The following is a 26,788-nucleotide window of genomic DNA, read 5'->3' as shown; positions in this document are numbered from 1 at the left end:
TTGCACGATGCCATTGAACTATGAACAACTGCTATCACGGGAATACACCCGTCGTCCTACGCCTGCGATTCGCGGATTGCTCGCACACGAGTCTAGACCGGGAATGATCTCGTTTCTCGCTGGCAAGCCAAATCCCAGTGGGTTTCCTTTTCAGTCGATCTCTGTGACATTGAAGCCAGATGCCATCATGTCGAAAAACTCGGACACGGATGATGCGACAGAACTCGTCATTGAAGGAGAGGATCTCGAGCGTGCATTGCAATACGGGTCGTCAAGCAGTGATAAGATGTTTTCAGACTGCATGGATACCATTGTGTCTACAGTGCACGGTCGCAAGCGTGGTGATGGATCGCCTGCAGGTGACTATGAGCTAGCTGTTGGGACAGGATCGCAAGATCTGCTTGCCAAGGTACGTTTGTTTGCTGTGCTATGTGCTTTTGTCTCTCCCCGCTGACACAGTGACACAGACGAGTCTAGCACTGTTCGACGAGGGTGATACTGTACTTGTCGAGTCACCCATGTACCCAGGCCTCCTTCCGGACCTAGCATCCCGCGGAATCCATACAGTCAACATTGCGACAGACGAGGAGGGCTTGTCCGATTCGGCACTGGCGTCCGTGCTGGAGAATTGGACATCACACGAGCAGACGTCTAAGATGCGCTTTCCCAAGGCCATATACACGGTACCGACAGGCAGTAACCCAGCCGGGACAACGGCTTCGGCGGATCGCAAGCGTAAGATCCTTGCACTTGCACGTCGACACCAGGTGCTTATTATGGAGGACGACCCCTATTATTACATTGGCTTTGACGGGCTCGGGGAAGATCCTGTAACGCGTGAACGTATCCCCAGTTACTTTGCCCTGGAAAGAGAACAGGCTGATGAATATGGGTATGGATATGTATTACGCTTTGAAAGCTTTTCGAAAATCATGTCGGCTGGTATGCGACTGGGCTACGTTGTGGGGCCGAAGCCTATCGTCACGGCCATCGTCGCTTATACGGCGACGAGCAGTATTCATGCATCATCACCAATCCAAGTGATTGTGGCACATCTGCTCAGACACTGGGGTGTGAATGGGTTCCTCCAACACGTGGACAAGGTCGCAAGCATGTATCGGGAGCGTCGTGATGTCTTTGCGTCCAGTCTCGAAAAGATATTGGGCAGTGGTCCTACTCCTGTAGCCACATGGACGACGCCCGTGTCAGGCATGTTTTTCTGGCTGAAGTTGCACTTGCCGCCGACGCCTGAAGCGCCAGAGGGCGACTCGTTCCAGGTTATTGCGGAAAAGGCGCTCGATGAAGGTGTGCTTGTTGTTCCAGGATCTTCGTTTTATGCGGGTGGGTGTAAGACGCCATACGCTCGTGTCAGCTTCAGTGTCATTCCCGAGAATGACATAGCCGAGGGTCTGCATCGCTTGCGCCGCGCGATTGAATCTGCATGGAAGGATGCAGGATACAGCACAATCCCACCAATGTAAAGGAATGAAGAAAAAAGACCAGGTCCGTGTGCTGCAGCTTTATCACCCGAACCATAGAAGATCTGTGCCTCAGACAATCCAACAATAACATCGTGACGCAATCTAGTTTGTAGGATCATGGCAGCACTTCTGCCGGCTCTCAAGGTGGCTTGCGTGTACACTAGCCGGATGCATTGGCCGCTGCTGATGCACTGTCATTCTCACGGTCCACTTGGTCAAGTGCTGCCATAAACATCGCCGCCTGCCCCACGCCCAAGTCTTTCATGTAAGCTGCCTGTTCGCTTGCAATGGACATGTGGTGTTGAGTGTGCTGCATCGTCGCTGCCAGCGCATCCAGACGAGATGCAAGGTATGCATAGTGACGTTCCTTGGCCGAATTCAGTGCCGCGCCAGCGACAGGAATATTATTTTGAGACATTGCACAAGATCAGATCGTCTACGATATGGTGTGTCGACACGCAGTGGTTAACCAGTCCGCTTATAACACGTAAGCAACAGCTTGCAGATTAACAGTGCGACCCAAGGTCGGTAGTCCAGGCTACAACAAAACATGCGCACGGTTTTCGTGCGTCTTCTGCATAAGTATGCAAAATGAGTAATCACACAGCCATTTGTGAGCGCGGGGCATGCGCTTCGCAGCGTACGTGTGGAGACAGGCGAAAGCCTGGAAGGCAAGAAGCGCATGTGCGTGTGAAAGGACTACCTTTTGTGGAACAAAGCATGCTACGAAGTCAGTGTTAGTAGATGATGCATTGAAAAGAAAGTGGCGAAGGAATGAAAACATACCTTGAACTTGGACATGTCGCGGCCCCAGCGGTTTCTACTGGTGGAGATGGGTGGATCAGGTGCCGCGACCGATGTGGGCGCAGCAGGCACGGCACCCGCCGCGGCGTTGGATGGATCTGGAGAATCGGAGTTTGGAGGCGCACTGTCGTACTTCGCGGGCGAAGATGCACTAGCACCCATCGAAACATCCTTGCCACCCTTCTTAAGCCTCGCGAGGCGATTCGCACTCTTTTCAGGCATGGGCGGGGGAGCAGCAGGAGTATCAGCAGGAGTAGCAGTAGCAGCAGTAGCAGAGGGTACTTCGTCTTCTGTAGTAAAACGCAAGTCATACCGCGCTTGTGGCCAGAGTTCCTGGGGGTATTGGGGCTTCTTGAGCGGTGGTGCATTCTTCACTTTCTTGCCCTGTTGTTGTGCCAAGAGTTGCTCTCGCTCCGCCTCCTGGGCACGCCGACGTGCCTCGACATGTAGATCAGGCGGCACGGGTTGCCGAGGTGTGCCTATTACACGTAATGAGTCCATATAGGAAAGAGGCGTGAATACATGAGAGGAACCAAGGTATACTTCAGCGTTGTTGCGTTTGCCGACCTGATAGGCCGTGCGCATCTCAGAATACGTGACACCGCCGACCATAAATACAATGAGACGCTGAGCAGATGGATTGCTCATTTCTTCTAAAACGGTGGATGGTGCACGCTGTGATCCCAACGTGCCGCCAGCGCCAGCAGCTGTGCTGCTGCCGGCACCAGCAGGCGCTGCGATACTCGCTGCCGATTGCGAGCGACCCTTTTGATGCCATGTGGGCCGTGCACTTCGCAGACTCGTTGTGCCGCCGCCACGTAGCGTTTGTGCGCGTGTTGAGCTGGACTGATCGAAGCCAAAGCCGGCGCCTACGCGCGCGAGTGGCGAGTCTTTGCCACCGGTAGCATTGATCGCCGAGTGCAGCATAGATGTGGCCATATCAGACGCACTAGCACTGAACGACATGGACCGCTGCTGCAGCTGTGCAGAGAATGGCTGCTCGGGCGGCGCATCACGCACATAAGGAAACATGGCTTGCTCGAGACGGCCCAACAGATGGTCTTCAAGCATCGTGCGGAGAAGGGGCTGCCATCGACTCAGTTCATACTCTGACTGACCAGCGGCAGGCAAGCGGGGCGCGAGAGTTTTCCGGCGCTTGCGAAAGATGGCATCGAGGCTCGACGTCGAGGGCTCCCGAGTCACGCGCGCACCGAGAAGCGAAAGATTCGTAATGGACGCCGTTTCTCCGCCTGTGAGTCGTGCATGCTGGAACAATCGGCGGCGGTCTTCGTCCTGCACACCATCGCTATACAAAATATACAAAGCAATGATGCGCACCTTGTCTGAGTTTGTGATAGAGGGGTCATCGAGAATCGGGACCATTTCCTCAACGAGGGAGCGAGGGCGCGAGCCCTCAGGCGTCTGGCCCGTCGCTGCATTCTGCTCGACCATGGCCTGGGCAGAAAGCTTGCTGCGCTCAAACTTGTCCATGCACAACTGTGCAAGTGCCAGATGCACCGACAGTTTCTCTTTCGTCTGCTGCATGTGGGGGAGAGCCGTAAGCATATCCCGCATGCCGCTGATTGACATGCTGTCGGAGAACTGGCTTGCCTCTCCCATATGTTGTTGGAACTCTCGGGTCAGGTACACGATCGCTTCGGCGATGTGTAGGTGGCGAATGGATGTCCAGATCTCGTCTTCATCATTCAGCTCAACGACAAGCTCTTCACGCGCGCCCTCTGAGTTCACATAAGTGTGCTTGTATGTGTTGTCGTGAATTTGAACGAGATCGTACACCATCGCTTGGTAGGTGAACTCGTGCAGGTACGGCGAGACGAGATCCATCGTGCGGTCCGTGATAAACAGGACGCCGCGTGGACGGCCGGGATCACCGAGCATCTGGTTCTTTGAATAGTCGTCCAGCGCTGCCTGAACGCGATGAGCAAGCTGTTGCGTGAATGGTACACCAATCTGGATGCGGCCTGGCACATCGGAGATGCGTGCGTCATCAGCGGCAAACGTGCCCTCAATGGTGTCGGAGAGTGCCTCAGGGGAAAGGGGTCCGAGGATCTTGCCGGGCGTGTGCAAGTATCTAATCAAGGGATTTTCATTCAAAGTAACACAAACATTTAGGATGGCTTGCGTCGACATATCGAGCTCGTCTTGCATCAAGGCGAGAGCTTCGTCCATCGATGGCGAAAATTTGGTATCCATTGGCTGAAACACGGTGAAGAACGAGCTTGGATGCTTTAGCATGAACGTCTGTGACTCGGTCGCTGTGGATGTGTGTAAGCGAGAACATTAGAAGAGACATAGCAGGTCGAGTACATACGCCACATGTTGATAAATAGCTCAACTAGCTGCTTTAGCTTGGGTCCTGCCTTTGAACGCGTGAGCTTCTCGACGAGCTCGTCCGATACTGCATCTACAAAGAACACATGGGCTGCATCATACAAAGGCGGCCTGGTACGTGTGGGCGTCATATCTTCAATGATTCGCTCGACATTGTGCGTGGTTGCACATAGTAAATAGGCAGTCTCCATCCCAGGCTCTGGCTCGCGTGGCTTTTCGATCTTGTCGACCTTGGTGACATTTTGCTCGAGAATATCAAACATGCGCATGACAGCAGCCATGTACTGCATTGTATACGCATCGACAACGAGGTTCTTCCATCGTGTGGCTGGCTGTACAGTTCGTAATGCATTCAAGTACCCTTCGCACGAAGTTAGTCACGCCACGATGCGCCGCAATAGCACGTACGTTGCTTTACGAGTGTTTGAAGGCTCTTCGCCGGCATGGCGTGTTCTGTCAACTACCTGGCGGCTGACCGCAACAGACAACGTTCACGAGCAACCGTTCTCACCCACGGTCAATGTTGACACATCCACTTGCGCATTCAGCTTCCATTCATCTCTGTCCTCTGCTTGGTCCCTGCGTTCGTGGCGCGGCACGTGTCTCGGCCGACATCAGCCAAATGATCGGTGCGTCAGTGTTGGTTGCAGCTCGGTCATCCTCCACGTTTTCATGGCCTGCCGAGCTCGGGGGTGTCCGCTACGAACTGCATAGATGGGTTAGTGTTCCGATGTCGACTTTGTAGCAAGATCTGTGGAACATCCTAACAGAGATGTCCGTAGCTACGCTATGTAGAAGCTGAAGCACAGCCAAATCTACGTCGCACACACGAATGTATCCCACACTCTACGCCTGGGAAGCTTTCATGGCGACGAAAACGTAGGTGGCTGACGGCAGCAACTATACCAAGCAAGGATGTATTCCAGATCTCGTCGATATTCCATGATGCAGCACAGATATCATGGCCGCAGCTGTATCTAACTTGCCCAGCGGAGCTGGATTGTGATCTCGGTACACGGGCACGCAGGCATTCAACCGGCGCCTGCAATGGTGCTGACGCCGCGCATTTCTATCACGTGATTATCCCTCTCCGTAACGTTGCGAGCTTCGGTGCTGGCCGCGCGGCTTTTGTGTGCGACAGACCATGTCGTTCTTCGGCTTCGACACGAGTCTGCCGGCTGAAGACAAAGCCGCAGCTCTTTCGAATGACGAAGAGCGGTCTCTCAATGACAAGATTCAGCGCGCGCTAGAAGCCAGTGCACAAGAGGATGTAGAAGTCTACACGTGGGGACAGGACGGTTACGATGGGCTGGGCGATCAACTTGTGGAAACGAATGACGATGTGAATGAAGACACGTTCGGGGCATTGCCCGAAGATATCAAAGATGATTTCAACTTTGGTCATAATGCTGCAGCACCAGTGAAGGGCACGTCTACGAAGAGCGATCGCAATGCCTCGGGCCTTTGCCCGCGTCGTTGGACGATTTCTGGGGTACACCTTCGCTCTCTCGCACATCTGCGAAGACGAGCATGTCTGCTGTGCCTACGCCTACGACTGCTGCGCCTGCACCTGCGCCTGCGCCCGCACCCGCACCCGCAACTCAACAGAAAACATTGAAGGAGGTCGAGTCTGAACTCGTGGCCAAGCGCGCACCTCCTGCGGTGTCCTCCGACGCCATGGCGGCAGCAGCAGCCCAAACTGAGATGCCTCGTCCGTTAACCTTGGGAGAAGTCGAAGCACAGCTGTTGAAGCAGCGTCGCTCCGCTTCTGCATTGCAGTCGCAGGCACAGTCCCAAGCGCCTCAGCACCCACCAGCGTCCGTTCCACCTGGCGTTCCTCATGCGCACTCGCCACGTGTACGGCCACAGGTGGCGATGCCTCTTCAGGCGGTGGTGCATCCCCCTGTCAGTGGTGCGCCCCTGAGTGTGCCGCCACCAGGAATTCCGCTGCCAGGTATGCCTCCGATGAACGGAGTGGGAATGCCCGTGGCAGCCGTGGCAGGCGCTGGGCCCGGCACCGGCGTAGGCGGTGTGGCGCCACAGATGCACCCTGCACCGCCAGCGCCTCAGCCAGCCGAAGTGCAGGCAGCACACCTGGCACGAATGCGTGCCATGCTCGAAGCATGTCCGCCGAACGTGCAGACGGCCATTCTAAGCTTGCCGCCGCCGATCCAATTCGATTCGTTGGAAGAGATTGTGCGTCGGTATCCATCGCTGCTGCGGGGCGAGACAGGCGACGCCGAGACAGCGGCACACGTCCTTACAAGTGAGGCACCCTCACGGATGGAAGAGTGGAGGAAGACCGAAGAGAAGCGGCGTTCCAAGGCTGCGAAGCTCGCTCAACTTACAAAGCACAATGGCGTCATGTCTGGCGCCGACAAAGATTTCATTACACGAATCCAGATCAGTCATCTCGTGACGTCCGATCCATACACGGACGACTTTTACGCGCATGTGTTCTTTGCCCTTGCGTGGCGGCGCACGTAAAGTGATGGTGCCTGATGGGTCCGTCGAGGCGATTCAGCAGCACAAGAATGCAGAGTCGACAGGCAAAACGACCCGGCGCAAGCTCACGCGGCATGAGAATGCCATGCTCCGCATGCAGCAGCAGGTCGAGCGACTTGTAGACAACCGCAAAAAGCGCGAGGCAAAAGGCACAACGGTGTCGTCATTGGCCGGCACACTGGGTCGAGTGAGTCTGGTTTCAGCGACAAAGCCACGGCAGATGCTGCAGCTGATCAACGAGCCGAGTACAGAGGGTGCGGCACCGAAGCCTGGCGACGAGCCGGCGACGCAGCATCAAGAAGATGCAATGCGCTCTGCACTGAAAGGGGCAGCTTTCGGCGACGTCACACGAGAGCCACCTAGTGCGACCAGCAAAGCGGCACTGTCACGGCGCGAGTCCCTCGCTGTTCTTGAGCGTTTGTACCACATTGTGTTGCAGCTGGAGCAGATGCGTCGAGAGCCAGCGGCCACCGACTCCGCAGCCCAGAAGCAGCTGGCCGATACGCTTTGGGAGGAGCTGCGTGTGCTGGAGCCGCTGGGCATTTCTGATCCACATCCTTTCGTGTCGCTATTAAACCATGTAAAGGGAAAGCGGTTGATTCCTCGTGTATTCCGTCTGCTGAGTGCCGAGCAGGCGCTGACGATGCTGACGATGCTTGTGGCTTCGTTTGAGTCGCTCGATGCTGTACATGAATATGCTGCTTGGGAGCAGTATCGCGCGACACAGGCCATTCGGCATGTCCGCTCGCCCTTGACGTCGCAGCAGGCGGCCGATCTCGGCCGCAGTATCGACGCATTCTCCAACTCGGTTCTATTCCAGATGATGGCTCTCATCAACACGCTTTCACTCCGGATTATCAGTGGCATGCTCGCGCTACTCATGGAGCGGAACCAGGTGCTCGTATGCGCCAAGACACGCCCCGGTGTGTCGCTTCTCTCTGCACTGTTATCGCGTGCCGAAGCACTTCGTCAAGCGGCAGCTGCAGCAGCCCCTGATGCCCCTGATGCTGACGAGCTGACGCAATGGCACAATGTGCTGGGCGTGCTGTTCAACCGGCTAACGGCTGACGGCCAGCTGCCCTCACTGTTCTACTCGACTCGACTGACGACGTACCTGCCCTTCGGTATCGATTGGCACGCGCACAAAAGTGCGACGGCGCCCGATGCAAACCTGGAAGATGAGCCTGTATGGAACTTGATGGCCCTGCTCGCCATCCATGCTGATCTGTCGCAGCAGCAGGTCCTGGTGCAGGAGCTACGTGACAAGATCCTGACGAACATCATGACCGCAAAGGAAGCGAAAATGCATGCCGGCAGCACGCCATCGTCACTCCCGCCCGGCGCTGAGGACGTACGCATTCGGAATGTCAACCTCCTTGTACGTATACGGAACGGGACAGTCTTGCTCCCATCCCAGACGATCCTGGTGCACATGATATGCTAACGGTGCTCAGCTACATGCCCTAAATCTTGATGCAGCACAAATCACGCTCTAGTGAGCGGGAAAAGACACGCGGGTCTCGTATGACAGATAAAAGAACTATATCATAGGTGTGCTATTGGCTGTGCCCGCATTTTTCTTCGCGTATCAATCAAGCCAAGCCTGTGTGACATAGTTGAACGTCTTGGGTATCATATGAACACGAACCAACCCTAGACAGGAGCTTCGCTACGATTCAGTCGCAGACAGCTCGTACGTGGCTGACCAATCTACGTGCTGCCGAAGAATGCCGGACAGAACAAGTTCAGGGGTGTACACGCGCCACGGGACCGGGGCCGTTGGATCCTTGCTGCTGTGGCGCTTCTCATGCTGCGCACGAAGCGATGAGAGCGTCGCCTGATCAGACCGCGATCCAATCACATGCACTTGGTCCATGGCCAAGACGTCGGCATTCGTCTTGGCAGTCACATATTCGACATGAGCACCAGCAGCCTCCATCACATGCCGCAAAATTTCGCGCGATGGCTGGACATGCTTCGAGACATAAAATGTATGGCCCCGTAAGAGGCTCGATGGTGCCTGCCGACTGCGCTCAAGCACATCAGCAAGCGACATGGACCATTGCTTCTCTTTGTCCTTGTCACGTAGGGTATAAGAAGACGCATCGATCAATGTCTGCTTGCGAGTCATGTCCCTAATCCAGCTCATACCAACGATGTAAAGACCACGTGCAATGGCACAAAGCATCTTCTCTGTGCGTGTGAGGTTCTTGGCCACGAGATGCGTTGCTTTTGACATGTCGTCAGTGCGTTGAATGCCAAGAGCTTGGAGCGTGCGTTGCTCGGTTGCTGACAAGTCGACGGATGTCGTCGCAACGACGATGTTCGCCGGCGATGATGCTCTTGCCCGCTTCAGTGGCGCCGTGGCTTTACTGACTGTCGCTCGTTTCCGATGGGACGGTGCTGCTGTGCGTTCAGAGTCGGCCTCCATCGGCGTCGACGCTGATCGTGAAGAAGGATGAGTATGTACAGAGGGGGATGCCATCTCGGCGGGCTCGTTCGTCACAGGAGAAGCGCTTCCACTTCTCTCAGAGACGTTGGATTCGACCATCTGCTCGACATGTGCATCAGTGGAGGCTCTTTCCTGAACTGACAGTGGCGTTGATGAACCAGGTTTCGACGCTTGATCATGTGCCTCTGGCCCAGACCCGCTTGCTTCTTCAGATGAAGCACTGTGCCGTGGACTGGATTCATCAAAGCCCGATGTTGGTACATGGACATGCAAAGAGTCTTCTCGAGGCTCTGGACCGGTCGTTGTTTCGTATGGCTCGAGGATGCGCTTTGACTCGTCGACGTGTGCCGATTCCTGTCGAGCCTCTGGTGCCGGTGGAGGATCTCGCTCACTAACAGACTGAATCGCTTCTTCACGCCGTTCATCACTGACCATCGAGCTGGCCGTGTGTCGTGCCTCGGCACCCGCCTGCTCGATCGACTCTGGCTCGGCCTTGAAAGATCGAGCAGAGTCTAGAGGACCTACATCTTGATGCGTCGCATCAGCGGCAGCATCGGTAGGAGCGGAAGGAGCGGTAGGAGCGGTAAGAGCGGTGATACTTGTCGCTATAGCGCGGTGAGTGTCGTCGTTGCCGTGACTCATGTCAGTAGAGTCAGACCAACTTGATTCGGGCGCAGCACCCAGCACACGCTCAGGCACGCGGCTCGGCGTATTTTGCACGACAGAATGCGATACACTGTTGGAATGGGTGTCGATAGGCCCCGAGTCATCCATGGAAGGGCTGTCCATCGTCATGAACGGTGCGATGCTCTCGTCACTCACGCCGACCTGACCAAGAACCGCCGTCAGCTGCGCGGCACCGGGAAACGTGATAAAGGAACGCTGTGCCAAGTTTTGGTTCTTCCATGTAGCAAAGCAATTTTCCAGCCAGATGTGATTCACGATAGGAATATTCCACTCCCGCGCCTTCGTGACTTTTTCCCCATGCAGGTCCAAAGCCACGCAAATGCTACTGGTCTGACACATTTCGGGAGTAAAAATGCCCCCCATCTTGGCGATAAGTTCCTTCAAGTACGTGCGAGCGGTGCCGCGGTAGTTGGTGATGGTGATGGTCAGCGACGGGAAGCCTGCGACCGGCGTGTGTGGGTAGGGAAAGTGTAAGATTCGATCACGCGGTGACGTCAGCCTGCCTGAAGACAGCACCTTGACGAGCCAGCCCAGGGTGCCGACGACTTTATCGTGGCGGAGCGCTTGGATGCATTCTACACTTTCGCGGTGCCGAGCCACAACGATATCAGCGCTTTGTACAGCCGCACGCACTTGTGCGGGCGACGCGTCCGACTTGAGAATCGGTGCACATTGTCCGCCTGCCTGGACAATGCGATCACGCACCGAATGCAGATGCGGCAACGACTCTAATGTACCGCCATGAATATCACGCGCAAGAAGCACCGTCTTGCCAGCAAGCACGGTGTGATCATCGTGGTGTGGGGGGACTTGCTCAGACAGTAAAGACACAGGTGCACTGCCTGAAAACTCCTTCGACGTCGGCGACATGGGCGGTGGCGCACATAGACACGGCGGCAGGGCGCCAGGTGTCCTCATATCGAACACGTAGCCGTCGAGAGGTAGCAGTCGTCGCACACTGTACGAGTCGTTGATCCAATGCGGTGCAACTGCTATGATGGGCAGGTTCGTATGCAATTCTAGAGCCATCATCTTGCCCGAGTCACGACTCGTTGCGACCACATGTGTCACTTCCTCACACAGTGTCTGACGGACACCACCGCCCAAGGATGTTACTGCGGACGACAGCATCTCCGTGTCATGGGGTGAGAGATGTGCGCAGCAAATGACAATGCCGGAAAATATACATGATGGGTCTGGCGAATAGATGTGTACCGGCTGTGGCATCCGCAACGCAATCGAGCGATGGGCCCATTTGGGCGTCACAGCATAGGGGCCTAAGTCATTAGGCTCTGCGACTGAGTCGTATTCCACACTCTTGCACCAGGATGCATATTCACAATGGATGGTATCGGTGATGAAATGCGTCACCTTGGCCTGGAACCAGCCCAGGCGATCCGTCATTGATAATGACGCCACCTCAGCAGCGAGATCTGCATCTTTCGCGCCAAGGTCCACGAGCTTTGACGCTATCTACGTCAAGTATGGGCAAGTCATGTATGAATGACGTACCTCTTCTCTTTCTGCCGGGTCCACATTGTCCGCAATGACGAAACGCACAGCTTCCATGCCTGGTGTCGGTGTGCGTGTGCGTGTGCGTGTGTGGATGTGCAAGGACGGCGAGCGCTCGAACACGTAGTATGCGCGCGGCGCACGCGAGCGCGGCCTGTCAGATCACGTATCACACGCTCAATTTTTTTTTTTTTCGTCTCACACGCGCGAGCAGCGCGTGGAGGCGCTCGACATGGCTAAAGTAGCCAGAAAGTGGAGGAACTAGGCGCATATGAGCACGTGCGTCTACCCCCTTCGCTTGGCGCCCTCTCGGCAAACCTTGATAAACCCAATCGGCCGGGGCGGACGAAGCGGACGAAGCGGCGAATGTGCACCTGCAGCGATGGCGTGCTCTGAAGTCATATTTCTCCACCTCTACAACAGATGAGGTGATTGCTCTGACGGCATGCGTATGGGGAAGCGAAAAAAATGGCCAGGCGTTGTGTGCAAGCTAGCACGGGTCTGACGTGACGCACGCTCGACTTGTTCTATACTTACCACAGTCGTCCGGCCACTGATACCACGCACCGAACACATTTGAGTCCGCAGGTTTGGCTGCTGAATCCCCCATCGCACGCTAATCTCTTTAAGTGCTCATAAATACACTGCCTTTACAACATGGCGCCACCCAAGGCATCCCAGACGCTATGGGGGCGAACCAAGGCATTGGCCAAGTATATTGTGGGGTATGACAATACGGATGCAAATCGGCTCGGTGTGCCGATGGTTGGTGTTCAAGACTATGTGCGTGAACACTGCCAGCATCCAGGGACAGCGCTGCTCAATTACTTGGACTCGCTGTTCCCTATGCGCCGCTGGATTCTTTCCTACAACTTGTCGTGGTTGTATGGCGACCTAATTGCAGGCATCACAGTTGGTCTCGTGCTCGTTCCACAGTCGATGTCCTACGCCAATGTCGCTGGGCTTCAGCCGCAGTTTGGTTTGTACTCGTCGTTCATTGGTGTGGTCATTTACGCGTTGTTCGCTACGTCCAAAGACGTCACGATCGGTCCTGTCGCCGTCATGTCTCTGCAAACGAATACCGTGATCCAAAAGATCCGCGAGGAGCTGCCGGACCACCATTACCCACCGGAGGTCATTGCATCCGCCCTTGCTTTCCTGTGTGGTATCATCACACTGGGCGTTGGTCTTTTGCGACTTGGCTGGCTCGTCGAGTTCATTCCCGCACCTGCTGTGAGTGGATTCATGACCGGCTCGGCGCTCACTATCCTGGTTGGCCAGTTGCCGGGTCTTCTGGGCGTCAAAAACGTGAATGGTCAGGACCCCATGTACAAGATTGTCATCAACTTTTTCAAGCAGCTTCCCACGGCCGGCATGGATGCTGCCTTTGGTGTTCCTGCCCTGGTGTTCTTATACCTTGTGCGCAGCACATGCAACTATATCGCACGGCGGTACCCGAAATATGCACGCATCGCTTTCTTCGCCTCGGTGATGCGCAGCGCTCTAGTGATCATTGTACTGACTGTTGCGAGTCGCATCTGGGTCGGTACGTACGACCAAAAGCAAGACTACCCAATCAAGCTGATCCTCGATGTGCCGCGTGGGTTCCAGCACATGGGCCAGCCGGAGCTGCCGACGCCTGTTCTATCGAAAATTGGGCCCAACTTGCCGGCATCGGTGATCCTTCTTCTTCTCGAGCACATTGCTATCTCAAAGTCATTCGGTCGACTGAACAACTACAAGATCAATCCGAACCAGGAGCTTGTGGCCATCGGTGTGACCAACTTGGTCGGCCCGTGCTTTGGTGGCTACGCTGCGACAGGTTCGTTCTCTCGCTCGGCCATCAAATCGAAGTCGGGTGTACGCAGTCCGCTTGCCGGCTGGGTCACGGCTATCGTCGTGCTGATTGCCATTTATGCACTCTCTGGTGTATTCTATTGGATCCCTAAAGCATCGCTATCTGCTGTGATTATCCACGCGGTGTCAGACCTGGTTGCACCGCCCTCTCTGCTGTACAAGTTCTGGCTTATGAACCCCCTCGAGCTGTTTATCTGGATTGCGTCGGTGGTTGTCACAATTTTCACGAGTGTGGACTATGGTGTGTACACAGCCGTCGCTGCATCTGTCGCACTCCTGCTGATCCGGATCGCTCGTCCACGTGGACATTGGCTGGGTGTCGTGCGAGTTGAGCACCACGATCACACCGTCGCTGGCGGCGCGCAGCAGCGAAATGTATTTATGCCGATGGACGTACAAGACGGACTGCGCGACCCATCCGTGCATGTTGAGCCGCCACCGCCCGGCGTGTTTGTGTACCGGGTGGAAGAGTCGTTCACGTATCCGAATGCCTCGCATATGGCCGAGCTCATCACCGACAAGATCAAAGCATGCACGCGCCCAGGCTTTTCACAGGCCGTCAAGCCGGGGCAGCGACCATGGAATGATCCAGGGCCGCCCAATGCTGCATTGATCCGCGCTTGGCGCGCATGTACGTTTTTCTATCACCGTCACAAGGATGCGCCATCGCTCGAGCAGGAGCTAGAGGAGGAAATGCGCTCCAAGGAAAGTGACCCTCGTCCGCTGCTGCACGCGCTGATCCTGGACTTTGGATCTGTCTCGAATGTCGACTCGACGTCTGTGCAAGTGCTGGTCGACTTGCGCAATGCATTGGAACGATACCGGGCCGGACCTGTGCAGTTCCACTTTGCACATATTCTGAGCCCGTGGATTCGACGTGCTCTGCTGGCTGGAGGATTCGGCACAGGGCGGATTCACCGTCATGTTACAGAGATTGCATCGGTCGTGGAGCAAGGTGATGCACGGGCTGTTGGTCAGCACTCACCAACGCCAGAGGATCCCAAGCCACACGACGAAACTGACTCAAAAACAACTGACTCTGTGCATGAACAAGATGTGCCGAGGGACCTTGAATCGCAGGTCGGCTCGATGGCTGCCGATATGGACAAACTGGACTTTGAGATCCGCAATTTGGACGCCAAGTATGCAGAGGATTTGAGACACGAGTCCATTTCATCGCCACCAGGCATCAGTGTGCCGATCATGTGGAACAATGAGCTAACGCCATATTTCCACCTGGATTTGGCGGCTGCCATGTCGGCTGCCACAGACAACATGTCCATCGCTTGATGTGGTGTGCATGCGTAGGCATCGCGCCGATCTGATACCGGCTAGTATCTTGTTTTGCACCTACGCTTGACTTGCCTTCGGGATTTCAACACCCGCAGCGCGCAACCTCTGCGTGTGCACACGGCTTCGTGTCATCTGGCCGTCTCATGCTGATCGCGCAGGCAGCGCGCCGAGCCTTGTATAGTAGTCAACTTTCCGTTTCTTTCCATTTACAGTCTTGTACAGTAGGAGTCAAACGTTTGATCTGCATCGGAACCCCGCTTCCCACCCATTCGTAACGCCTCCACTTAAACGTGTTCGTATGTCGGTGTCCAATCCGGCCACGTACGTCTTCTCCAACCAAAGCCGCGTGGTCATTACGAACCATCGGCCTGCAACCTGATCCTTGTCGGCACCCCGACTCTATCAAACCGTGTCTCAGGTCCCCTGCTTCCTCCCTACTTGGGCTCACAGATCAGACCACGCTGGGCTTGAGCATGCAGCTGACATCATGAACCCATTTGTGCGTACAGAGCATGCACTGGCATCGTCGCCGTCGTCCACAGAGACCTCGTCCATCGATGCTCTTGTTGATGAAATTCAGCAGGCTTTGGGCACATCCACTTCATCAATATCATCAAATGCGCTCGCGTCGCGGTCATCTTCGATTAGCAGTGTGCGTCGCCGACCCTTGCCGCAGACACCGCACCCGAACGAAAAAACGCGACATTCCTTCAGCGTGCCATCGCCACCGCAGTCTTCCTTTTCGCGCATTCCACGGCCTCAGACGGCACAGCATATTTCAATGGAGGAAACGTCGATATCGACGCCACCATTGTCACCACGTGCGACTGTGAAAAATGCGTATTCTTTGGCAACGGCTCAAGCACATGCAGAAGCGATCGCGAAGGCGGCTAATCCATCGGCTGCTGCTGCTCCTACGGCTCCTGATGATTTTGCTGCGGTTGCATCTTCGCCTCAGAGAATTCCTCTTGACGTACGGCCGGAGGGATCATGTTCACAGCGGCGCGATTCCCAAAGCTCACAGAGCGTTTGGGAGCAGATACAGCGTCGCTCATTTAGTCGCCGTGATAGTCAAGACTCGATCCTACCAGAGTACTCACATCACACGGACTCACACGCATATGCGCACGTCATGTCTTTGCAGGGCACGTGTGTCGACTTGTCAAGCTTGTCGCAAGTAGCGCATTTGCTGAGCTCGATCATTGAGCGCAAGCCGCTAATCAAAGGTTCGGTCGTATACCCGCTAAGTTTCACGGGGCGTACGCTGATCACGACGCTGGCATCCATGATCACTCAATATGTGCAAGTCTCGCCGCGTCTCCATGTCGAGACGGGCATGCTGGATCCTGTGGCACAGCGCATCGCACTAGATATTGCGCGCACGCTAAAGACGCAACTGTTCATTCACGAGGCCGACTGGGAAGAGCACGAGATCACAAACGATGTCGCTGGCGTATATATGTTGTACTCAGACTCGTTGAGCGGGAACAAGGAGTCATCACATGCGTCGACTCTGCGCGGTGTGTCTACCCATTTGTTTGTGCGGAGCGATGCGGTCCACGTCGCTCTGAGTGCTACAGCGGCCGTGGCTTGTGCATCGGTGGCTGAAAGGGATCTGCCATCTGGTATACTGACGCCCTTGACACAATGCTATAGCCCGACATGTTTGTGGAGCAACGGCCGCGCTTGCTACTCACCAAGTTGTCCTCGCCGTGGACGTGGCTTCCCAAGCATGATCCAGGACCATGAGCAGCCTATCGAGACGGTGGGCGCAAAGGCGTGGGTCGAGCTTATGCCGAAAGACATCGTACTCACGCTGCCTCGGGAGGAGGTGAAGCGGCAGAATGCGATCCACGAATTCGTTCAGAAAGAAGAAGTGTTTTTGCATGACCTCCAGCTGCTCAGAATGTTTGCTGACCGACTCCGCAGCCTGGCTAACCCTATGCAACCAGGTCTTCCTGGCGATGCGCCGCTGGTCGGCGCAGCACTCGATGTATTTATCCATGAAGTCTTCGGCAACTTGGACCAGCTCCTGCCATTGATTGCGCAGTTTGTCGATGAGTTGCACGAGCGGCAGCGGGAGCAGGGTCCTGTCGTCCAGACCATTGGGGATGTCGTAACGCGCGCTGCGCTTGACTGGAGCTGCGAGTACACTGCATACGTAGCCCACTATCCCGCGGCGCTCGGGCGCCTCAAATCTGAGGCTGAGTCGAATGCGCGCATGCAGCGCTTCATCGACGACTGCCGGCGGCACCCAGCTGCCGCTCGACTGCCGCTCGACACATTCCTGTTCCGCCCGCCAGCCCGGCTTCAGCGTTATCACTTGCATTTGGAGTCGGTGCTAAAGTACACGTCCGAATACAGTGACGACCGAGATGCGCTCAAGCTAGCGATCGAAGTATTGGATGAGCAGTGTCTCATTGCTCAGTCGCAAGTGAAGCAGACAGAAGACCATCTACAGGTTCGTGACTATGCTCGGGTACTTGCAACGAAACGCTACGACGACAATGTCGACATGGACCTCACGGACCCTCGGCGGCAGCTTGTGCATCATTCGCGCGTGTTCCGGCGTCCGGACAATTTTGAGTTCGAGTGGACAGAGCTGGTTGCCATCCTTTTTGACAATTACTTCGTTCTCGCAAAGCGCAAGCCCAACCTTGACTGCTCTAACGCATCATCATCGCTCCGCACGAAGCTCGTGATCAACCGAAAGCCGATCCCTACCTTCTGCTTAGATATGAGCGGCTTCGATATGGTGCCAGTGAGCCGTAGCTCAGTGAACCGATACCTGCTGCCGTCGCAAGTGAACGAAATGTTTCCGTTTGTCGTGACGCACCGCTTCCACACGAATCAGCAGCCGATGACTCTCTACGCTACCAGCAGTGAAGAGCGCGACAAGTGGCGCACGGCGCTGCAGGTGCTCCGATGCGATCGACTGCCCCCACTGTACAATCAGTGTGACTTAAGCGGCACTGCGTTCTCAACGAAGCTCGAACCAAGCGAGACGTACGCGTTCGTGAAGGATGCACCTTGGACACGATCTCACGTCACGTGTGCAACGACCTGGCTTTGGCGTGATCACATCAAACTGTTGGCCATAGGCACAACGGACGGCGTGTGGATCGGACGGTATGCAGAGCCACGCACGCTGCGCAAAGTCCTGCATATGAAGGGCGTTATGCAGTGTGCGGTGCTGACACCGTACCGCCGGTTCCTTGTGCTCGCAGACAAGACTCTGATCGCGTACGATCTCGAAGCACTTGTGCCTAGTGGCCAAGCCGTGCCGAGTGTGGCGCCGATCCGTTTGGACGGGGCACGTGATGTGTCGTTCTTCTCCCTCGGCTATGTTTGGGGCGCCCTGCACCTGGTGTATGCGAAGCGCAAGACGACCGAGACAAGTGTGCGGATTCTGGCACTCCAGACGTCGACGAAGTCGGATTCGTCAGGGCATGCGTCGTTGAAGGGGTTCCACTTGGTGCACAAATTCTACGTGTACCCAGAAGCGACGCAGATCCAGTGCATTTCCGACGGCTTCATCGTATCGGCGCCACGTGCCGTCTACACGTATCGCCTTGGCAGTACATCTTTAACGCCGTTGCTTGCCCAGCGCCAACGCGATGAGCGCGCGCATAGCCTTTTGAAGCAATGGGAGGGATCCCAGCCTTTGGGCGTGTTCCATGTGCCTGAGCTGAACTGCTGGCTAGCTTGTTTTGATCGCGGCGCGTGCTTCGTCAATGAAGCGGGCCTAATTGTTTGTCCAGATCGCTCATTCCTGTGGGAAGTGACCATGGACAGCGCCGCGTACTATAAAGGCCATGTGTTCGCTTGTTCACCGACGCTTCTCGAAGTGCATGAGGCCAAATCGGGTCGCCTTGTCCATCTGTCAGAAGGCCATCACATGCGCTTACTCCTCCACACATCGACCGACCAGACACTTCCTATCCCGCCGATTCTCCTTGAAACTATACCAACAGCGACACCGCTCGTTGACGTACAGCGTGTTGTGGCATTACATCGCCTAGCAGAAAACAAAGCATCGCAAGTCCAGCAAGACATACCTGGCGACAGTGCAGAAGAAGGCAGATCAACATCGAACTTGGTGTAAGTGTATGCGGACCCAACGGGGTCCCTGTAATAAGAAGATACCCCTAATTTGCTTTCATTACACACCTACCAATGTACAGAGAAAGCTGCGAACCTGTGAGGCAAGGCGGCAAGCAGCCCTGGCCTGCCCAGCACAGACCGTTGTCTATCCACGTATTCCTACATTATCGAGACCCTTGAGACGGCGACATTTGGCCATCCGTTAAAGCTTGTGTGGCTTCTCGGGAACACGGAAGCATGGCTTTCCTGTGACCTGTGTTATGGTCAAGATGACATCGTACACAAAGTATGCGTACAAAACAGCACAGATGCCTACTACGCCATACACAAGTTGCTGCGTTGCAGCCACAGACGTCTGCAGTATGGGCTGCGGCAAATGTGCATCGACTGCCAACACAATGCTAGGAACAAGGAGTGCATTCCAGTACGGGTATGCCCTCTTGCACACGTGCGCAAGGATCACAAGTCCCACCAGGTAGGCAAAGCTTAGGCCCCAGCTCAGAAGGAACGGTACAAAAAGAGAGCCCTCCACCATGATGCGCGCGTCATTCCCAAGCGCCCAAGCGATATGGGCACACACCTGCACCACAAAAGGCATGAGACCCACCAATGGCATTAAGGCAGACCGCTGCTCTCGCTCGCACTGCACACGTACATTTTGGTAAGCCTGCCAAGCATTGACAGAGAGGCCCAAACTCGCGAGCGACATAAGCACGTCGCCGAGGGGGAAGTTCGCCCAGGCGAGATGTGTGCGGACCCAATCATTCTCAGCGACGTGGAAAAGATCGAGAAGACCGCGCACCACTATCATAGGACCACCAAGAGCCATAGCCGTGTATAGCACACAAAGAAGAAGAATGCCTTCCACAGGTCCAGAGAACTGTGACAAGAATAGCACGTGCGTGTGGTACTCTTCCCATGTCGTTAGGAAAAAGCTCGCGAGCGACGACACCATGCTAACAAGCGTCCAGTATGAGCGGCCGTACCCGCACGCTGTCGATGCAAGAATCACCTCCAAGGTCGTGTTCAGCGCGTCACAACCATGATCGAACAGCTCGCCAAGGGGACCAGACATGCCTGTACGCCTCGCTTGCTTGCCATCAATAGCATCAAAGCTCTGATACATAAAGAGACAGATAGCCCAGACAAGCAGCATCCACGACGGCACACCCGACGTCGTCGACGGCTCAAGCCCTTGCTGGAGCAGGCGCTCTGGCATACCACCATTAGGTAGAATCGGTACCTTTGGTACTGCACCATCATTTTGCATCACATTCATCCGCACACGTGTAGCAAGTTCCATATCGCCGTCCAAATACATCATAGTACCAAGATTTGCGACCACAAGGAGCAGGCCACAAAGTGTGAGTGTGTTGGGCGCGACAGACAAAGGAACAAGCGTGACAAGCCAATTCCAATACGGTCCAAGTACATATGTTGACACTATTGATGATCCGCCACTAGCATACTTGTATTGCGCAAGATTCGCACGGTGCTGTGCCCCCAAGTAGTGGAACATGGTCAAGTCCCAGCATGTTAGGATGGTCCGTGGCACGTGTGTCCAGGTCGGAGCGCCGACGCGCCGCTGTGCTTATGTCATCCATATGTTGCAGATCTGACGCGCGCGTGCACAAATGAAAACTATACCTGCGCTGCTTGGCAGGGTCACCCTCCACGCAGGACCACTAGTTGCATGGCACGTGCATCATTGGTATCAATTAAGCTACTTCTACATGAGGATCTCGGCGGACTTGCAAAGAACCTAGATCGCAGACGTGCGCAGAATCTTCTTCCATGTTGTCGCCATCTTCATCATCGTCCGTCACCACACGTCCAGCGCGAGCAGCCGCTGCAAGGACTGCACCAGGCGACGAAACCGTGGTGTCACCGTCTGTACCAGGTATTGTTTTGGCTGACGACGGCGCCACAATCTCCAGACCCTCTTCGTTCGCTAGGTGCAATAGACATATAAAGCAGAACGAAGTGCTAATTTCATTGTACTTTGCCGGTGTGTACATGGACTCAAGCTCGTCCAAAGCTGTGTCCAGCGTCCTGGGTTCGTGTTCATCCAAATCAAGGGATTTCCATAGGTTGTCTTTGAGTCGCTTGACATCGACTTGCTTTGCACGCTTTGCATGATCGACAAACTCCGGTCGCACACGACGGAGAGCTGCTTCATTGGCCCATGCCTCTTCGTCAATATCGCTATCGGCATCGAACGCATCCGCCGGCGCAGGCTCCGCCGGTGGCACAAGCACGTCGTCATATGGATCATGATCTTCAAACAGCCCCGTATCGAAACCACCGTCTTCAGCAGGCATCGACTCGACATGATTCTCGCTCCACATGCCATCTTCATCATTCCATGGATCTAGGGGACCAGCCGGCGATGACGCAGCTGTACGTCGTTGCAAGAGAATCGTCGCTTTTGGCTTCAAAAAGAGGCGCAGCAAGCGCTTTGAATTAAAGTGGTGGTCTTCAGGTAGGAGGTGAGCGTCTGACGCGGATTGCGCCGATTTGGTCAGCTTGATGGCACTTGGTGTCGCACTGGGAGCGAAAAGTTCCTTGGCTGGCGGCGGTGGCTCTGCACTGAGAAAGTCGATCGCCTGCTCTTCTTTCGAACGGCGATATTTCGCCTTGACGCCGCTATCTGTCGCGACAACAGACGATGCCTCGTCCGTCGTCGTGGCACCGGCTACAAGGCCAGGCTTCTTCATGTGTATTCGTGTCATCTTCCAATGTTCTGGCCCAGCCCAGTTTTTTTGCATCTTTTGGTCAAAGTAATCAAAAAGTCGCTCGTGTTCGTCCGTGTCGCGCCGTCCATTGTGCGCGACTGCAACATCAAAAGCAAGTTCTTCGTTCGTAGGAGCAACATCATCACCAACTTGACCGTCAAAAAAGTCAAGCCCATCTACGCCATCAGCGCCATCCAAGTCTTCAGGCATATCTTCAACATCCATGCTCGCCCCGTCGATACCGTCCAACTCAGGCAGCTGCATCGTTGGTGGTGCGGCCTCATTCCCCTCTGCAAACGTAAAATTGGCTGTCGAGGGGCAAATGGTGCGCGTGTCCAGGAGCGACGCTAGTGGCTCCATCTGTATCGGCACGCTTGGGTTGGTCTGTGCAGCCGCTGCATAGATCCGTGCACGGAGCTTCTCCATGTCCATAGATGGGGTATCTGAAGACGGAGGCGTGAGTGTTTGTTGATTCGCAGAGACAGCATCCGTACTATTATTTTGATCCATGTCATGATCGTCCGCCTCCGTCGTCGCTGCCACGTCTGATGCATCAAACACAACTTTCATATGGTCATCGACATGTAAGTGATTCATCAAAAGACCACCAGCGCCATCTTCATCGAAATCTGCACTTGTTTTTTTAAACAAAGGATCGACAGAAAACTCCAGATCAAAGCGCTTCACTTGCAACTGAGCAAAGCTCTTGGCAAGCGTGGCTTCCTGTGCGCGATGGCGACGTTTACCACGACGCTGATCTTCTGCATCCACACCTGCGCGGTCCACAGCAGATGAAGCATCATCGGCACCGCTGTACGAACGGTCACCTACTTCCGCCGCGGACGAGTCGCCGATGCCGTGCGCCGTTGCATCTTCGTCTTGTAGACCACTGAGCAGCCGACCAGTTTCAGCCATTACACTGTCGACGCGACTGGTCCACACTTTGACACAGCCATCAAGTGTGCACGATGCTTTCTGGAAGTTGATGGAGCCATCGCCAGAATCCGAGCGCAATAGCGACATATCGTGGAAGTAGTCAATGAGTGCAAATGACCATGTGTTGGTCGCGTTGATCTTGTTATCCGTTGCCATCTTCATCCACTCTTCGAAGCTCGTATTATCTACTTGGAGGGCCGCAGGCACAGTAGACGTACCCAGTTCGCCTGACCGCTGCTGCGTCCGTGCAAGGCCCTGTGATACAATGCGTCGGCCCATGTTGGGTGCCACAGCGCCGCCTCCGGATGGCATGCGCTTTTCAGCCAGACCGGCAGTTGCAACGGCCGCACCGCCTCTCCCAGATGCATCGCGACGCGAACGTAACGCACTGGTGCTGGGAGCACGGAACGGCTGCATGATGCAGAGCGCCTCGCGTTAGTCAATTCAAGAGGCCTGCCAGTGTTGGAAACGAAACACACACAACGATCGCGTCATCGCATCGGCGCCACACGTCGCCGATGACTTGTTGATCGGTGAGATGATCACGTGGATCATGCACGTGTCAAATGCCTGACAGTGTCCGTGCAGGATGATGCGGAGACACGCACCAACTTCGTCCGGTTTACGGGCCAAAGTTTGGTCGTGGCTCCGGTGGAGAAGGAGTTTTGACCCGAGCTGCTTCTGCACAGGCGTTTGGGCAGAGCAACCATGGCTACAGCACATTCAGAAGCCAAGGACCATGTACGCGCAAGCATGACGGAAGAAGAGCTGCGCACGAAAGTGAATCGTGTGACTCATTTCTATGAGCAAAAGCCGATGAAGGAGCCGCATGTGCTGAGCGTACTACTGTGGCTCTTTGTGCCACTAGTGGCTCTTGGCATTTCATTTTGGGCCGTGTACGTCTCAGTGATAACGCAGCATGATGAATGACATGTTTCTAACATTCCTGCAGCACCATTCCAATGCTTTGGCCACTCTTGATAGCCTATGCCACATACCTTTCCTTTACCAAGACACACGAGCGGGGAGGTCGCGCCCCCAACTGGGCGCGAGACTGCTTCTTGTTCCACTGGTTTGCAAAGTATTTCCCGATACAATTGCACAAAACCGCGGACCTAGATCCAACGAAGAATTATCTGTTTGGCTATCATCCTCATGGCATCTTTGGTCTCGGTTCTGTGGCATCTTTTGGTTCAGAGGCTTGTGGTTTTTCCAAAAAATTCCCAGGACTCATTCCGCATGTCCTTACGCTGCAAAACAACTTCTACACGCCTATCTATCGTGAATGGCTTATGCTGTTGGGATACAGGTCTGTTTCGCGGTCCAGTTGCGAGTCGATTCTACGCTCGGGTCCAGGCGAGTCGATCCTCATCGTCGTCGGTGGCGCGCAAGAAAGTCTGGCTGCTCATGCAGGCTTCATGGATCTTACGTTAAAGTGCCGCCTAGGTTTCATCAAGGTCGCATTGCGAACGGGTGCAAGTCTAGTTCCTGTGGTCTCTTTCGGCGAGAATGAGATGTATTACCAGGTTGAAAACGATCGCAAATCCACTTTGTACAAGATTCAACAAAAAATCAAAGCTGCATGTGGCTTCACTATGCCCATCCTTGTTGGCCGCGGATTTTTCCATCGGTACTATGGCTGGCTTCCCTACCAGCGGCCAATTAATGTCGTGGGTATGTATACAAGTTGAGAGACTGCAACGCTTACACTGGGCAGTTGGTGCGCCGATTCATGTGGAAAAGAATCCTAATCCGACTCCGGAGCAAGTCCAAACGCTCCAGCAGGAATACATTCAAGCCCTTACCAGGTATGTGGAAGTGCTCATTTTGGGGCATCGACTCACCATCACGACAGACTTTGGGATGAGCACAAAGACCAGTTCGCACCAGATCGAATTGGCGACCTTCGATTGGTAGAGTAAGGTTAAATCGGCTACCTTCATGCTGCAACATCCGCCCATGAATCACGCAGACATACCACGAGTGTTTATTTTGACACGAGAAACTAAGCAAGATTTTGCATTCTATATGCATAACTTGGGTACTTTGTCGGTGCTCTGATATCACCCATCGCCTGCACATTTCATTGCGTGAAGATGGCACATAGACTTTCGCGTAGTAGTACGTCTATTGTCAAGAAACGATGTGTGGGGAATGACCTGTATGGCGCCTCCACTTGTTTTCCCGTCAAAAATGGTGGAGAAGCAGCCAAGAATTCTCCCTTGCAGCCAGGAGCTCTATCATGAGCGTCCTGCACGCGGGTGTTATATGTGTTTTCTCTTGGGCAAATTTATATACGTGTGTGTGCATGTTTGTGGTTGTTCCCACGTTTTGCATCACTTCGTCAATAGCTACAAGCTATACGATTCATCCCCCTTGTCAAAATATAGTTTCCTTTGTCGGAGCAGATCCTTTTGTTCTTCACCATTCGTACTCGACACCATGCGCTCGAATACGCAGGACAAATGATGCCAGTACATTTTTTACACAAAGTACTCCTTATAGTTCATTGAATATCCGAACTTTGTACGACAGTGATGATGAACGCTCATCTGCATGTTGAGCTAGAAAAAATCGTATTCTAGTGCCGTTTCTCATCTGAATGAGTAGGGTTGCTCGAAGCAACACACATGCGAAAATAAGTCCTTGTACAGCTCTGATCTTCAATGCTTTTGTTGATGAATATAGACTGTTGCGAACTTTTTTGGGGGCTACGAGTTCTCGAGAGAGGTGGACGTATCATACATGTTCGCTATCTCTCAAAGCTATCGTGTGTGACACTTACGTCAACAATGTCACATCGAATACTGAGGACCAAATATGTGCCGAATTCTAGCGGAGTGGAGGTAGGTTCCGTGCTACATTAACGCACGACGTCAGACACAGCAGTCGAATGTGTCGTGCGAACGACGAAGCGGCTCAACCTATCGCTCTTCTTACTCTCGTGCGACACGCAGAATCCATAGCAAATGCGAAAAGAGTTCTCCAAGGAGTCTGTGATGCACCACTCTCGCCCAAAGGCGTATTCCAACTCGACAAGCTGAGAGCTGCCTGGACACCCGAGACTGACTCGGATTGGGAGAATTCGCTTGATTTGCCAAAGCCCTCATTGATTGTGACAAGTCCCATAGGTCGTGCGAAAAAGACAGCCGCAGCTATTGCTCGCGGATGCGGCGTGCAAGACCTGACCGAAGAAGATCCTACGACATTTCGCACTCCGCCTTGTGAGCCACCGTTCGTCACTCGGCACAATGTTGTGTACATTGATTCAGGTTTGTCTGAGCGTAACTTTGGTCGTTCAGAATGCACAAAGGAAAAAAAAGCAGTACCAGGATTTGCACGCCTACCCCAGTCGGAGCTTGGTCGTGCTGAGACAGATCGAGAGTTCTATGCACGTGTGGCGAAAGCGGGCCAAAAATGGCTCGATTGGCTCCGAGAATTCGCACATAGGGATCAGCCTCAGAGCAAAATCAGCGAGAAAGAAGAAGCGCAACTGCAGAAAATGGCGGAAACGGCCAAGATGGATGGCGGTGAAGATGAAAAGGAAGAGAAGAATGGCGTGAAGAACGAAGAAGAACACGCTACGGCCGATACAAAAGATCAGAAGATTAAGAGGGGTCTTGAAAGTGTACAGCACAGAAACGACACGTTTTTTGGAAACGAGGGGCATGCTACCAACGACCAAGCATTGTCATCCAGCACAGATGTATTTCCACATCTGGTGCTTGTGTCGCATGGCCTATGGATCAATGCCTTTCTACGGACTTATCTCCCTTCTATATGCCATGGCGCCAAATCTTACTATATTCGCAGTAACAACACCGGCATGTTCACGGTAGGTCTGTATGGGGAGTTAGCCAATACGCGACTCCAACTCTTGAGAGATAATGACACACGTCATCTAGGCGAAACGCTGCAACCGGCGCCAAAGCGGCGCGCCAAAATTCAGCAGCGAACTACCCTGACATCTATTTGGCGTTAAGTTAGGCATATTATATAATCACGTGGCGCGCTGTTTCGACTCAAATACATCCGTCAGTCACGAACCAACGTTTGTCACCGACGATGAA

The 26,788-nt window shown here is 54.4% G+C and overlaps 12 protein-coding genes across 12 annotated transcripts; 7 read left to right on the top strand and 5 right to left on the bottom strand.

Annotated features, from left to right (window-relative positions):
* Window positions 1-518: 518 nt before the first annotated feature.
* Window positions 519-1,481, top strand: MGL_2601 (uncharacterized protein; the record flags this gene model as incomplete). The annotated part of the gene is made up of 1 exon (XM_001730167.1): window positions 519-1,481. One exon carries the CDS (start codon window positions 519-521, stop codon window positions 1,479-1,481), a length of 963 nt encoding a protein of 320 aa, XP_001730219.1.
* A 160-nt stretch (window positions 1,482-1,641) lies between these two features.
* On the bottom strand, window positions 1,642-1,899 carry MGL_2600 (uncharacterized protein; the record flags this gene model as incomplete). Its single annotated transcript, XM_001730166.1, has 1 exon — window positions 1,642-1,899. One exon carries the CDS (start codon window positions 1,897-1,899, stop codon window positions 1,642-1,644), a length of 258 nt encoding a protein of 85 aa, XP_001730218.1.
* A 281-nt stretch (window positions 1,900-2,180) lies between these two features.
* Window positions 2,181-4,927, bottom strand: MGL_2599 (uncharacterized protein; the record flags this gene model as incomplete). The annotated part of the gene is made up of 3 exons (XM_001730165.1): window positions 2,181-2,204; window positions 2,268-4,561; window positions 4,618-4,927. 3 exons carry the CDS (start codon window positions 4,925-4,927, stop codon window positions 2,181-2,183), a joined length of 2,628 nt encoding a protein of 875 aa, XP_001730217.1.
* A 1,240-nt stretch (window positions 4,928-6,167) lies between these two features.
* On the top strand, window positions 6,168-7,124 carry MGL_2598 (uncharacterized protein; the record flags this gene model as incomplete). The annotated part of the gene is made up of 1 exon (XM_001730164.1): window positions 6,168-7,124. The coding sequence occupies one exon, from the start codon at window positions 6,168-6,170 to the stop codon at window positions 7,122-7,124; it is 957 nt and encodes a 318-aa protein (XP_001730216.1).
* Window positions 7,125-7,236: 112 nt separating this feature from the next.
* Window positions 7,237-8,638, top strand: MGL_2597 (uncharacterized protein; the record flags this gene model as incomplete). The annotated part of the gene is made up of 2 exons (XM_001730163.1): window positions 7,237-8,520; window positions 8,597-8,638. The coding sequence occupies 2 exons, from the start codon at window positions 7,237-7,239 to the stop codon at window positions 8,636-8,638; spliced, it is 1,326 nt and encodes a 441-aa protein (XP_001730215.1).
* Window positions 8,639-8,811: 173 nt separating this feature from the next.
* MGL_2596 (uncharacterized protein) lies at window positions 8,812-11,412 on the bottom strand (the record flags this gene model as incomplete). Its single annotated transcript, XM_001730162.1, has 1 exon — window positions 8,812-11,412. The coding sequence occupies one exon, from the start codon at window positions 11,410-11,412 to the stop codon at window positions 8,812-8,814; it is 2,601 nt and encodes an 866-aa protein (XP_001730214.1).
* A 1,038-nt stretch (window positions 11,413-12,450) lies between these two features.
* On the top strand, window positions 12,451-14,940 carry MGL_2595 (uncharacterized protein; the record flags this gene model as incomplete). The annotated part of the gene is made up of 1 exon (XM_001730161.1): window positions 12,451-14,940. The coding sequence occupies one exon, from the start codon at window positions 12,451-12,453 to the stop codon at window positions 14,938-14,940; it is 2,490 nt and encodes an 829-aa protein (XP_001730213.1).
* Window positions 14,941-15,430: 490 nt separating this feature from the next.
* Window positions 15,431-19,048, top strand: MGL_2594 (uncharacterized protein; the record flags this gene model as incomplete). The annotated part of the gene is made up of 1 exon (XM_001730160.1): window positions 15,431-19,048. One exon carries the CDS (start codon window positions 15,431-15,433, stop codon window positions 19,046-19,048), a length of 3,618 nt encoding a protein of 1,205 aa, XP_001730212.1.
* Window positions 19,049-19,249: 201 nt separating this feature from the next.
* MGL_2593 (uncharacterized protein) lies at window positions 19,250-20,566 on the bottom strand (the record flags this gene model as incomplete). Its single annotated transcript, XM_001730159.1, has 1 exon — window positions 19,250-20,566. One exon carries the CDS (start codon window positions 20,564-20,566, stop codon window positions 19,250-19,252), a length of 1,317 nt encoding a protein of 438 aa, XP_001730211.1.
* A 199-nt stretch (window positions 20,567-20,765) lies between these two features.
* Window positions 20,766-23,135, bottom strand: MGL_2592 (uncharacterized protein; the record flags this gene model as incomplete). Its single annotated transcript, XM_001730158.1, has 1 exon — window positions 20,766-23,135. The coding sequence occupies one exon, from the start codon at window positions 23,133-23,135 to the stop codon at window positions 20,766-20,768; it is 2,370 nt and encodes a 789-aa protein (XP_001730210.1).
* A 545-nt stretch (window positions 23,136-23,680) lies between these two features.
* MGL_2591 (uncharacterized protein) lies at window positions 23,681-24,640 on the top strand (the record flags this gene model as incomplete). The annotated part of the gene is made up of 3 exons (XM_001730157.1): window positions 23,681-24,392; window positions 24,436-24,526; window positions 24,574-24,640. The coding sequence occupies 3 exons, from the start codon at window positions 23,681-23,683 to the stop codon at window positions 24,638-24,640; spliced, it is 870 nt and encodes a 289-aa protein (XP_001730209.1).
* A 971-nt stretch (window positions 24,641-25,611) lies between these two features.
* MGL_2590 (uncharacterized protein) lies at window positions 25,612-26,700 on the top strand (the record flags this gene model as incomplete). The annotated part of the gene is made up of 1 exon (XM_001730156.1): window positions 25,612-26,700. One exon carries the CDS (start codon window positions 25,612-25,614, stop codon window positions 26,698-26,700), a length of 1,089 nt encoding a protein of 362 aa, XP_001730208.1.
* Window positions 26,701-26,788: the final 88 nt, after the last annotated feature.

The sequence above is a fragment of the Malassezia globosa genome, assembly GCF_000181695.2.
Source record: "Malassezia globosa CBS 7966 chromosome Unknown mgl_sf_6.1, whole genome shotgun sequence".
NCBI classification, from domain to species: Eukaryota; Fungi; Basidiomycota; class Malasseziomycetes; order Malasseziales; family Malasseziaceae; genus Malassezia; species Malassezia globosa.
The sequence above is the reverse complement of the archived record's forward strand: the minus strand, read 5'-3'. Positions and strand labels throughout refer to the sequence as shown.